General features: G+C 44.1%; 1 protein-coding gene across 1 annotated transcript; it reads left to right on the plus strand.

The window, feature by feature from the left end:
• The first annotated feature begins 1,574 nt into the window (after positions 1-1,574).
• LOC120017454 (dnaJ homolog subfamily B member 12-like) lies at positions 1,575-13,589 on the plus strand. Its single transcript, XM_038960207.1, has 8 exons — positions 1,575-1,763; positions 2,247-2,418; positions 3,590-3,735; positions 3,954-4,127; positions 4,285-4,352; positions 5,920-6,029; positions 11,860-12,032; positions 13,488-13,589. The coding sequence occupies exons 1-8, from the start codon at positions 1,631-1,633 to the stop codon at positions 13,511-13,513; spliced, it is 1,002 nt and encodes a 333-aa protein (XP_038816135.1). The 5' UTR covers positions 1,575-1,630; the 3' UTR covers positions 13,514-13,589.
• Positions 13,590-13,789: the final 200 nt, after the last annotated feature.

Below are 13,789 nucleotides of genomic sequence, written 5' to 3' on the forward strand. Positions count from 1 at the left end.
GTACAGATACCAACATGAGCAGTAGCCACGTTTGGCTACGTACAGGCGGTTAGTGGAATTCCCGTGAGAGAGTAACGGTTAATGTGATTGGATGTTAAATATTTGACTAGGCTTCCTGTATTTGACACTGTGTTGTTATTTCGCTGAACATTAGATGGTTAAAAAAAAAAAAATGACAGTGAAACGAGGCGACTCAGGCGAGAGAAAAAACCTCACCCAAATGTATAGCCCCGTTGGAAAATATTATTATTTTAAATGTGAATCACATTTTTATTTTGCGGTTAAAATCTCTAGACAAATATACAGGTCAGTTTGCTAATCTCTCCCTCAACGTCAACAAAAGGAAGGAGTTGATCGTGGACTACAGGAGACAGCAGAGACCAGGTCATGAGATCAGGAAAAACTCCAGGCCCGAGAAAAGACACGTACTAATTTTGCCACACCACTTTTGAACACGTGGTGCCACCTCTGGCTCATTCTGACGTCTTATTATCTTGTTCTTTATTATTATTTATTTAACCTTTGGATGATGTGTGTATTGTCATTTGTATTGCTAGATATTGCTGCACTGTTTGAACTAGATACATAAGCATTTTGCTGGACCTGAGATAAGACTGTACGTAGCCATACTTCAATTAGATTTGATTCCACTTAAAACATCATCTGGCTCCATCATGGGGCCCCATAAGGGCTATTCAACTCAAAGGGCTTTATTGTCAAAGCAAGTGAAATAGATAATAAACAAAAGTGAAATAAACAATACAAAATGAACAGTAAACATTTCACTCACAAAAGTTCCAAAGGAATAGAGACATTTCAAATGACATATTATGTCGATATACAGTGTTGCAACGAGTACAAAAGGGAAAATAAATAAACATAAATATGGGTTGTATTTACAATGGTGTTTGCTCTTCACTGGTTGCCCTTTTCTTGCTGCTGTGATGGCACACTGGTATTTCACCCAATAGATATGGGAGTTTTCGAATTCTTTGTGGGTCTGTGTAATCTGAGGGAAATATGTGACTGACTTGCCTAGTTAAATAAAGGTAAAGAAATCAAATAAAAAATATGGTCATACATTGGGCAGGAGGTTAGGAAGTGCAACTCCGTTTCCACCTCATTTTGTGGGCAGTGTGCACATAGCCTGTCTTCTTTTGAGAGCCAGGTCTGCCTATGGCGGCCTCTCTCAATAGCAAGGCTATGCGCACTGAGTCTGTACATAGTCAAAGCTTTCCTTAATTTTGGGTCAGTCACAGTGGTCAGGTATTCTGCAACTGTGTACTCTCTGTTTAGGGCCAAATAGCATTCTAGTTTGCTCAGTTTTATGTTAATTCTTTCCAATGTGTCAAGTAATTATATTTTTGTTTTCTCATGATTTGGTTGGGTCTAATTGTGCTGCTGTCCTGGGGCTCTGTTTGTGTTTGTCAACAGAGCCCCAGGACCAGCCTGCTTCTCCAGGTTCATCTCTGTAGGTGATGGCTTTGTTATGGAAAGTTTGGCTCCATCTAGTAGGCAATACCAACATGACCACACCTCTACGTCACTACATAATGCGTGACGTCATTAGAAAGCGCCCTACAACGGCTATTAGCGTTATTTTTTTATTTACCTCAAGCTGCGTCCCGCAATGGAAGTAAACAGGGACGAAGCAGAGCGTTGCATTGACATTGCAACTGCTGCATTAACAAACAATCAAGCAGAGAAGGCCGTTAGATTTCTAGAAAAGGCACAGAAACTTTTTCCGACGGATAAGGCGAGAGGTAAGAGACGGCCGCTTGAGAAGCGACATGAATGTCAGCTAGCATCCAGGGTATATTTTTTCCTGGGAAATGGAGGGCCCGCTATAGTTGCGTTAATACGTTACCATTCTCACTGCTATAGCTAGCTAATTATCGCCGATTTTTCATATAAAACATCTAATCTGGCTCGATTTTGCATTGTCACTGTTGTAGTTGTAGTATACACAGTCCGTTTAATTCTGGTTATATTAGCTAGCTAGCGAGCTACCTAACGTTAAACTGTGTAGTCAGTACATTCAGTTGCACTCAATCTCATGTTGCTAGCTAAATACAAACGGTGTAGCTGCATAGTTAGCGGTCTTTGACGCTGTTACTTCGAATAATTCACAAGAGGGAGATGTCATCAGAGATTTGCCCCCAATGGGCCTGTTCAGTGGAGACGTTTCTGGGGGAAACTACCATACTCAAATGTTCCTCTAAATGTTACTCTATTTGTATTTCCAGCACTGCTCGACTTAATTGCAAGAAATGGTTTCACCCCTGGTCATGACAACCAGTCAGGATCCAGTGATGGCACTGGGCCAAGGCAGCGAAGACCTGGAGAGGAGGACCAAGGAGAGAAGGCCTCGCAGACAGCCAAATCCTACACCTCAGATCAACTGGACGCTGTCAAGAAGTAGGATGCATGGAATTTACTATCATTGCAATTATTATCATATAAAATGTAATTGCAAGGAAAGTGAAGGAAAAGGATACTTAGTCAGTTGCACAACTGAATACATTCAACCAAAATGTATCTCCTGCATTTAACCCAGCCCCTCTGAATCAGAGAGGTGCATTTAACCCAGCCCCTCTGAATCAGAGAGGTGCATTTAACCCAGCCCCTCTGAATCAGAGAGGTGCATTTAACCCAGCCCCTCTGAATCAGAGAGGTGCATTTAACCCACCCCCTCTGAATCAGAGAGGTGCATTTAACCCAACCCCTCTGAATCAGAGAGGTGCATTTAACCCAACCCCTCTGAATCAGAGAGGTGCATTTAACCCAACCCCTCTGAATCAGAGAGGTGCATTTAACCCAACCCCTCTGAAACAGAGAGGTGCATTTAACCCAACCCCTCTGAATCAGAGAGGTGCATTTAACCCAACCCCTCTGAAACAGAGAGGTGCATTTAACCCAGCCCCTCTGAATCAGAGAGGTGCATTTAACCCAACCCCTCTGAATCAGAGAGGTGCATTTAACCCAACCCCTCTGAATCAGAGAGGTGCATTTAACCCAACCCCTCTGATTCAGAGAGGTGCATTTAACCCACCCCCTCTGAATCAGAGGTGCATTTAACCCCTCTGATTCAGAGAGGTGCATTTAACCCAGCCCCTCTGAATCAGAGAGGTGCATTTAACCCAACCCCTCTGAAACAGAGAGGTGCATTTAACCCAACCCCTCTGATTCAGAGAGGTGCATTTAACCCACCCCCTCTGAATCAGAGAGGTGTGAGGGGTTGCCTTAATCGACATCCATGTCTTCGGTGCCCGGGGAGCAGTTGTTGGGGGTTAAATGGTCGCTGGCTCGGATTCGAACCGATTTTTTTTATTCAACGTTCTTACCCGTTAGGCTACCTGTCGTCCAATGTTCCTGCTGAGCTGGGACCACACATGTATATATTTTTGTAGTTGTTGATAAAAGCATCTGCTAAATGGCATGTTATATTGAAACTGCTTCTAAAACATTAACATCAAACATCTGTTTAACTCCCACTTTCCACATTGAATCTTCCCTATCGGAAAAATGAAAATATCTTGGAAACAATTGAGTGTTTTGTCTTTATAGTTTTCTTCTTCTGTCTTTACAGAATCAAACAGTGTAAAGACTTCTATGAGATTCTCGGAGTGAAGAAAGATGCGTCTGAAGATGATCTCAAAAAGTCATATAGAAAATTAGCGTTGAAATTCCATCCCGACAAAAACCACGCCCCGGGTGCCACTGAGGCATTTAAAGGTACGCCCCAAACCAGACTTATTTTCTTCATTATTTTAATGCGATAACCATTCAAAGGAGCCGGTTTGCCGGACACAGGTTAAGCCTAGTCCTGGACTAAAACGTGTTCAACTGAGAATGCTTTCTAGTCTAATCAGTGTCCAGGAAACCGCTCCAATGAATTGTATATCATTTAATGTAATTTGAAGGTACCCAAAAAGGTGTTTGTTTTCCCCCAGCTATTGGAAATGCCTATTCCTGCTTGAGTAATGCTGACAAGAGGAAACAGTATGACCAGTGTGGTGAGGAGAAGAGACATCCGTCAAGACAGGGACAGACCAACGGAGACTTCCAGGCTGATATTTCACCTGAGGACCTCTTCAATATGTTCTTCGGAGGGGGTTTTCCAGCAAGTGAGTGACACACACACACACACACACACACACACACACACACACACACACACACACACACACAGACACAGTCACTAGAAACCATTGCATCTACATATTTTACTGACACCTCCACTGCTAATGCTCTATCTATTGGTTGTCTGTTTTGCTTCTCAAGGCAACGTTCATGTATACAGAAATGGGCGTTATCAGAGGCCAGCGGGACAACAGGGACAACAGAGAGAGGTATGCCAGTGTTTTTTTTTGTGATTGCACATTTTCCAGTTCAGGTTATTAAGTAGATAAATTTAGCCATTTTTCTAATGGTTTTCTAATGTATGTTAGTTAGCCTGCTGTACAGCAGGGGGAGTCCTTGTTGTTTTTGCACTGCAAACTGAGAATGGTCTACTTGGGTAGAACTGTATTGTTACACTACGTGACCAAAAGTATGTGGACACCTGCTTGTCCAACATCTCATTCCAAAATCATGGGCATTAATATGGAGTTGGTCCCCCCCTTTGCTGCTATAACAGCCTCCACTCTTCTGGGAAGGCTTTCCACTGGATGTTGGAATGTTTCTGTGGGGACTTGCTTCCATTCAGCCACAACAGCATTAGTGAGGTGGGGGCACTGATGTTGGGTGATTAGGTCTGACTTGCAGTCGGCGTTCCAATTCATCCCAATGGTTTTTGATGGAGTTGAGGTTAGGGCTCAGTGCAGGCCAGTCAAGTTCCACTTCCACACCGATCTCGACAAACAATTTCTGTATGGACCTCGCTTTGTGAACAGGGGCATTGTTATCATGCTGAAACAGGAAAGGGTCTTCACCAAACTGTTGCCACAAAGTTGGAAGCACAGAATCGTCTAGAATGTCATTGTATGCTGTAGCATTAAGATTTCCCTTCACTGGAACTAAGGGGCCCGAACCATGAAAAACAGCCCCAGACCATTATTCCTCCTCCACCAAACTTTACAGCTGGAACTATGCATTGGGGCAGGTAGCGTTCTCCTGGCATCTGCCAACACCAGATTCGTCTGACGGACTGCCAGAAGGTGAAGTGGGATTCATCACTTTAGAGAACGCGTTTCCACTGCTCCAGAGCCCAGTGGCGGTGAGCTTTACTCCACTCCAGCTGACACTTGGCGTTGCGCATGGTGATCTTAGGCTTGTGTGTGGCTGCTCGGCCAGGGAAATCCATTTCATGAAGCTCCTGACAAACAGTTCTTGTGCTGACGTTGCTTCCCGAGGCAGTTTTGAACATGGTAGTGAGTGTTGCAACCGAGGACAGACACTTTTTATGCTCTATGGGCTACATCGCTCGGCGGTCCTGTTCTGTGAGCTTGTGTGGCCTACTACTTCATGGCTGAGCCGTTGTTGCTCCTAGACGTTTCCACTTCAATATAACAACACTTACAGTTGACCGGGCAGCTCTAGCAGGGCAGACATTTGACGAACTGACTTTTTGGAGAGGTGGCATCCTATGACAGTGCCATGTTGAAAGTTACTGAGCTCTTCAGTAAGGCCGTTCTACTACCAATGTTTGTCTATGGAGATTGCATGGCGGTGTGCTCAATTTTATACACGTCAGCAACGGGTGTGGCTGAAATAGCCGAATTCACTAATTTGAAAGTTTATCCACATACTTTTGTACATATAGTGTATGTGAAATTAGCCTGTGCAAAGTGGATTGCTAGGCTTAAGACCGGTAGTTGGTTTTGCAGTGTTATCAGTTAACTCAAACAAACCTGTATAGTTTACCATGTCAGTTTGTCATTGTTGTGTCTAACAAACCTGTGTGTTGTGATTTTTCAGGGAGGCTTTGCGCTCTTTGTCCAGCTGCTGCCCATCGTCATCCTGGTGGTTGTGTCAGCTCTCAGTCAGATGATGGTCTCCACCGCCCCCTACAGCCTCAGCTTCAGGCCGTGAGTCTAACCCCTGACACCCCCCCCCCCCCCCCCCCCCCCGGATAATCACCTCATGGAGTAGCCTGGTCTTTCTTTATTTATCACCTTTATTTAACCAGGTAGGTCAGTTGAGAACCAGTTCTCATTTACAACTGCGACCTGGCCCAGATAAAGCAAAGCAGTGCGACAAAAACAACAACACAGAGTTACACGTGGGATAAACAAACGTACAGTCAATAACACAATAGAAAAATCTATATACAGTGTGTGCAAATGTAGAAGATTAGAGAGGTAAGGCAATAAATAGGCCATAGAGGCAAAATAATTACAATTTAGCATCAACACTGGAGTGATATATTTGCAGATGATGTGCAAGTAGAGATACTGGGGTGCAAAAGAGCAAGAAGATAAATAACAATATGGGGATGAGGTAGTTGCGTGTGCTATTTACAGATTGGCTGTGTACAGGTACAGTGATCGGTAAGCTGCTCTGACAGCTGATGCTTAAAGTTAGAGAGGGAGATATAAGTCTCCAGCTTCAGGGATTTTTGCAATTCGTTCCAGTCATTGGCAGCAGAGAACTGGAAGGAAATGCGGCCAAAGTAAGTGTTGGCTTTGGGGGTGACCAGTGAGATATACCTGCTGGAGCGTGTGCTATGGGTGGGTGTTATGGTGACCAGTGAGCTGAGATAAGGCCGGGCTTTACCTAGCAAAGACTTATAGTTGATCTGGAGCCAGTGGGTTTGGCGACGAATATGTAGCGAGGGCCAGCCAACGAGAGCATACAGCTCAGTGGTGGGTAGTATATGGGGCTTTGGTGACAACGGATGGCATTGTGATAGACTACATCCAGTTTGCTGAGTAGAGTGTTGGAGGCTAATTTGTAAATTACATCGCCGAAGTCGTGGATCGGTAGGATAGTCTTACGAGGGTATGTTTGACAGCATGAGTGAAGGAGGCTTTGTTGCAAAATAGGAAGCCGATTCTAGATTTAATTTTGGATTGGAGATGCTTAATGTGAGTCTGGAAGGAGAGTTTACAGTCTAAACAGACACCTAGGTATTTGTAGTTGTCCACATATTCTAAGTCCGAACCGTCCAGAGTAGTGATGCTAGTCAGGGGTGCGGGCAGTGATCGGTTGAAGAGCATGCATTTAGTTTTACTAGCATTTAAAAGCAGTTGGAGACCATGGAAGGAGGATTGTATGGCATTGAAGCTTGTTTGGAGGTTTGTTAACTTCTCTAGGCTAGGTGGGATGGTAGCGTCCCACCTGACCAACATCCAGTGAAAGTGCAGGGCGCCAAATTCAAACTACAGAATTGTAAATATTTAACATTCTTGAAAATACACATGCAATATGTCAAAATAAAGCTTAACTTGTTAATCCAGCCGCGATGTCAGATTTCAAAAAGGCTTTACGGCGAAAGCAAACCATGCGATTATCTGAGGACAGCACCCCACCATACAAATGCATAAAAATTATTTTCAACCAGGCAGGTGGCGACACAAAAGTCAGAAATAACGATATAATTCATGCCTTACCTTTGAAGATCTTCTTCTGTTGGCACTCCGATATTTCCCAGAAACATCACAAATGGTCCTTTTGTTCGATAAACTCCTTTTTATATCCCCAAAATGTCAATTTATTTGGCGCGTTTGATTCAGAAAAACACCGGTTCCAACTCGCCCAACATGACTATAAATTATCTAATAAGTTACCTGTAAACTTTGTCCAAACATTTCAAACAACTTTCCTAATCCATCCTTAGGTATCCTAAAACATAAATAATCGACAAAATTTAAGACTGAATATACTGTGTTCAATAGCGGATAAAATCAAAGTGGAGCGAGCTACAGGTCGTGTGCCCCAAACAGGTCACTTGGCTTGACTCTCATTCTGTACTTCTTCATTTCTCAATGGAAAAACATCAAACAATTTCTAATGACTGTTGACATCTAGTGGAAGCCATAGGAACTGCAACCAGGTGCATCATAAATCTAGTTTACCATAGAAAGCTAATTGAAAACACAGTCAACTAAAAATTCCTGGATGGTTTGTCCTCAGGGTTTCGCCTGCCAAATACGTTCTGTTATACTCAGACATAATTTTAACAGTTTTAGAAACTTTTGAGTGTTTTCTAACCAAATATATGCATATGCATAGCTTCTGGGCCTGAGTAGCAGGCAGTTTACTTTGGGCACGCTTTTCATCCGGACATCAAAATACTGCCCCCTATCCCAAAGAAGTTAACACAGTGTCCAAAGAAGGGCCTGATGTATACAGAATGGTGTCGTCTGCGTAGAGGTGGATCAGGGAATCACCAACAGCAAGAGCTACATCATTGATATATACAGAAAAGAGTTGGCCCAAGAATTGAACCCTGTGGCACCCCCATAGAGACTTCCAGAGGTCCAGACAACAGGCCCTTGAGTCTGCCGATAAGAATGAGGTGATTTGACAGTCGAAAGCCTTGGCCAGGTCGATGAAGATGGCTGCACAGTACTGTCTTTTATCGATGGCGGTTATGATATCGTTTAGGACCTTGAGCGTGGCTGAGGTGCACCAATGACCAGCTCGAAAACCAGATTGCATAGTGGAGAAGGTACGGTGGGATTCTAAATGGTCGGTGATCTGTTTGTGAACTTGGCTTTCGAAGATTTTAGAAAGGCAGGGTAGGATAGATATAGGTCTATAACCGTTTGGGTCTAGAGTGTCTCCCCTTTTGAAGAGGGGGATGACCCAGACAGCTTTTCAATATTTGGGAATCTCAGACGATACGAAAGAGTGGTTGAACAGACTGGTAATGGGGGTTGCAACAATTTTGGCAGCTAATTTTAGAGAGGGTGCAGATTGTCTAGCCCGGCTGATTTGTAGCGTTTTCAGAACATCAACTTTCTGGATTTGGGTGAAGGAGAAGCGGGGGCGGACTTGGGCAAGTTGCTGCAGGGGGTGCAGAGCTGTTGGCCGGGGTAGCCAGGTGGAAAGCATGGCCAGCCGTAGAAAAATGCTCATTGAAATGATCGCTCATCGTAGATTTATCAGTGGGGACTGTGTTTCCTAGCCTTAGTGCAATGGGCAGCTGGGAGGAGGTGCTCTTATTCTCCATGGACTTTACAATGTCCCAAAACTTTTTGGAATTAGTGCTCAGTCTGCAAATTTCTGTTTGAAATAGCTGAACGCAACAGCATGTTTTTGTGCTGGTCAAGGGCAGTCAAGTCTGGGGTGAACCAAGGGCTATATCTCTTCTTAGTTCTACATTTTTTGAATGACGCATGCTTATTTAAGATGATGAGGAAAGCACTTTTTAAAGCGCAACCAGGCATCCTCTACTGACGGTATGAGGTCAATATCCTTCCAGGATACCTGGGCCAGGTCGATTAGAAAGGCCTGCTCGCTGAAGTGTTTTAGGTAGCGTTTGACAGTGATGAGGGATGGTCGTTTGACCGCTGACCCATTACGGACGCAGGCAATGAGGCAGTGATCGCTGAGATCCTGGTTCAAGACAGCAGAGGTGTATTTAGAGGGCAGGTTGGTCAGGATGATATCTAAGAGGGTGCCCATGGTTACGGATTTAGGGTTGTACCTGGTAAATTCCTTGATAATTTGTGTGGGATTGAGGGCATCTAGCTCAGATTGCAGGATGGCCGGGGTGTTAAGCATATCCCAGTTTAGGTCACCTAACAGTACGAACTCAGAAGATAGATGGGGGGAAATCAATTCACATATGGTGTCCAGGGCACAGCTGGGGGCTGAGGGGGGGTCTATAACAAGCGGCAACGGTGAGAGACTTGTTTCTGGAAAGGTGGATTTTTAAAAGTAGAAGCTATTTGTTTGGGCACAGACCTGGATAGTATGACAGAACTCTGCAGGCTACCTCTGCAGTAGATTGCAACTCCGCCCCCTTTAGCAGTTCTATCTTGTCGGAAAATGTTGTAGTTGGGGATGGAAATTTCAGGGTTTTTGGTGGTCTTCCTAAGCCAGGATTCAGACACGGCTAGAACATCCGGGTTGGCAGAGTGTGCTAAAGCAGTGAATAAAACAAACTTAGAGAGGAGGCTACTGATGTTAACATGCATGAAACCAAGGCTTTTACGGTTGCAGAAGTCAACAAATGAGAGCGCCTGGGGAATGGGAGTGGTGCTGGGTGCTGCAGGGCCTGGATTAACCTCTACATCACCAGAGGAGGAGTAGGATAAGAGTACGGCTAAAAGCTATACGAATTGGTCATCTAGTGCGTTCGGAACAGAGAGTAAAAGGAGCAGATTTCTGGGCGTGGAAAAATAGATTCAAGGCATAATGTACAGAGAAGGTTATGGTAGGATATGAGTACAGTGGAGGTAAACCTAGGCATTGAGTGATGATGAGAGAGGTTTTGGGAATGTTCCAACCAGGATGAATGAAAATCTGGAATTTTGGCTAATTTACTGGAATTTTGCAACCCTAGCTGTGCTGTCTTAAAGTCGTATAGTCAGACATTTGACTATGATGTATTATTAAGCAACTTCCGCCAAAGTAATGCAATCATTTGATGATTCTTCTTTCTTTGTATTACAAAATGCTGAACTGCCTTGGATGGGACGGATTATCCTCCAGTTGCTATGTTATCCTGCTATAACAATGCATTTCACAATTTGGTAATCCTCTAGTAATGATTATTTCTGGAAATTGTTTGGGAAGGTGGTTTTTCAGCAGTTTTTTTTGTGTTTGCTAGATGCATTAGTTTGACTGAGGTGGAGAGATGGCACCCTATTCCCTATATAGTGCATTATCCCTATGGGTTCTGTTCAATGGTAGGACACTAAATAGGGACTAGGGTGTCATTTGGGACACCGCCTGGTAGTCTTTAGGGAGGTCACAGGTCATAGATTGACTTTAGGGGAAAGTAGTCGTCAGCAGGGGCTCTTTGGCCCTTGGTTAAGACCCAGCGATGGCTGGCCCATGGTTAAGACCCGGCGATGGCTGGCCCGTGGTTAAGACCCGGCGATGGCTGGCCCGTGGTTAAGACCCGGCGATGGCTGGTAGGCTTGGGCAGTATACCAGGGTATTTAGAAAAAGCCACAGTAGGGTTTTTCAATACCGTCAAAACTATTTATTTGTAATTTCTCAATAAATGTAAATATTTGTAACTACTTTTTAAATGAATACCTGCAGTCAACTTGTGCAATCAGGGAAAGTGTGATACCTAGTCAGTTGTACATCTGAATGTATTCAACTGAAATGTGTCATTCTTATTCAACCCAACCGCTCTGAATCAGAGACGTGCGGGCCACTGCCTTAATCAACATCCACGTCATCGGCGCCCGGGGAACAGTGGGTTTAACTGTCTTGCTCAGGGGCAGAACGACAGATTTTTACCATGTCAACTCGGGGATTAGATCCAGAACCTTTCGGTTACTGGCCCAACGCACCTAACCACCAGGCTATCACCACCAATACTCTACTCCTCTGTCTGTCTGTTATCACCACTGTTACTGTCGTGTGGGAGACTATAGTGATTGTGTCAGAGAGTAGTCCACTGTCATATCCCACGATAAAGGGATTGGTGTTGCTGGGTTCATGTGAAGCTGCTTCACTGGGTTGGCAGGTAGCCTAGTGGTTAGAACGTTGGGCCAGTAACTGAAAGGTTGTTAGATTGAATCCCCGAGCTGACAAGGTAAAAGAAATCTGTCATTCTGCCCCTGAACAAGGCAGTTAACCTACTGTTCCTACGCCGTCATTGTAAATAGGAATTTGTTCTTAACTGACTTGCCTAGTTAAATAAAATAAAAATTCACTCATTACGCTGTCTCTCTGTATCTTTCTCTGTCTCTCTGTATCTCTCTCTGTATCTATCTCCATCAAATTCAGGTCTATTGGACACACCCACAAGAGGTACACAGAGACCTTGAGGGTGCCGTACTATGTGGGAGACCACTTTTCCAGGGAGTACAACGGACTGAATCTGAAGACTGTGGAGAGGAGTGTGGAGGATGACTACATCTCCAACCTCAGAAACAACTGCTGGAAGGAGAAACAACAGAGTACGTTCACTTAATAGTATGAGAATAACATGGTCATTTAGCAGACGCTTCCATGGCTTCTAGAACGGTCAGCGTGGACAGTGACACCTGTTCAGTATGTTGGTCCGTGTGGGAATCGAACCCACAACCCCAGCATCATACTCTTAGAACTGCAACTGCTGGAAGCAGAAGTAGGTTGATGTTCTAACTAGCTCTTCTCCGTTGACCTTTTTGTCTGTCTTTGGATGATGAAGTTCTATTGATTAATCAATATTCTCCAAATCAAATTTTATTGGTCACGTACACGTGTTTAGCAGATGTTATTGCGGATTTAGTGAAATGCTTGTGTTTCTAGCTCCAACAGTGCAGTAATATCTAACAAGTAATATCTAACAATTTCACAACAATACACACAAATCTAAAGTAAATGAATGGAATTAAGAATATATAAATATATGGACGAGCAATGTCAGAGCGACATAGAATAAGATATAGTAGAATAGGATAGAATACAGTATATACAAATGAGATGAGTAATGCAAAACATGTAAACATTATTAAAGTGACTAGTGTTCCATTATTAAAGTGGCCAGTGATTTCAGGTCTATGTATATAGGGCAACAGCCTCTAATGTGTTAGTGATGGCTATTTAACAGTCTGATGGCCTTGAGATAGAAGCTGTTTTTCAGTCTCTCGGTCCCAGCTTTGATGCACCTGTACTGACCTCGCCTTCTGGATGATAGCGGGGTGAACAGGCAGTGGCTCGGGTGGTTGTTGTCCTTGATCTGCTGTGTTGGGTTCCTGTACAGAGAGGTCTATCTGCTGTGTTGGGTCCTGTAGAGAGAGGTCTATCTGCTGTGTTGGGCCCTGTAGAGAGAGGTCTATCTGCTGTGTTTGGGCCCTGTAGAGAGAGGTCTATCTGCTGTGTTGGGTCCTGTAGAGAGAGGTCTATCTGCTGTGTTGGGTCCTGTAGAGATGCTGTGTTGGGTCCTGTAGAGAGGTCTATCTGCTGTGTTGGGTCCTGTAGAGAGAGGTCTGTTAGACTGACAGTCTATCTGCACAGATACATGGATATGTACACACATGATAACATACGCACTACACACACACACGTACACATGGATTTTGTATTGTAGATATGTGGTAGTGGAGTAGGGGCCTGAGGGCACACACTTAGTGTGTTGTGAAATCTGTTATGAATGTATTGTAGTGTTTTTCATATAACTGCCTTAATGTTGCCGGACGCCACGAGGAGTAGCTGCTGTTACACTGACAGTTTGAATAGACATGTATCATCTGTGCTGCCTCCGTATGATTGGTATTACAAGATGTCATGGAGGATATGTCTCTGTACTCTGGTCTTCCCACAGGTATTACAAGATGTCATGGAGGATATGTCTCTGTACTCTGGTCTTCTCCACAGGTATTACAAGATGTCATGGAGGATATGTCTCTGAACTCTGGTCTTCTCCACAGGTATTACAAGATGTCAGTGGTGCTGATGTGCTTCTTCATCCCCATGTTTGTTCCTTGGTGCCTGTGGGGAGAGAGCCTGTGGTTGGGCTACTTCGTGCCAGGTCTGCTGAGATACACCCTGGTACTGAACGCTACCTGGCTGGTCAACAGTGCTGCCCACATGTGGGGCAACCGGCCCTACGACACCAACATCAACCCCAGAGAGAACAAGTTTGTCACTCTTAGTGCCATAGGTATATTAGCTACCTCTTGCCATTTTAAAAGATCTTAAAACTTCATTAAGTCGCTCCTTTATAACATGC

This window comes from Salvelinus namaycush, chromosome 22 (assembly GCF_016432855.1).
Source record: "Salvelinus namaycush isolate Seneca chromosome 22, SaNama_1.0, whole genome shotgun sequence".
NCBI classification, from domain to species: Eukaryota; Metazoa; Chordata; class Actinopteri; order Salmoniformes; family Salmonidae; genus Salvelinus; species Salvelinus namaycush.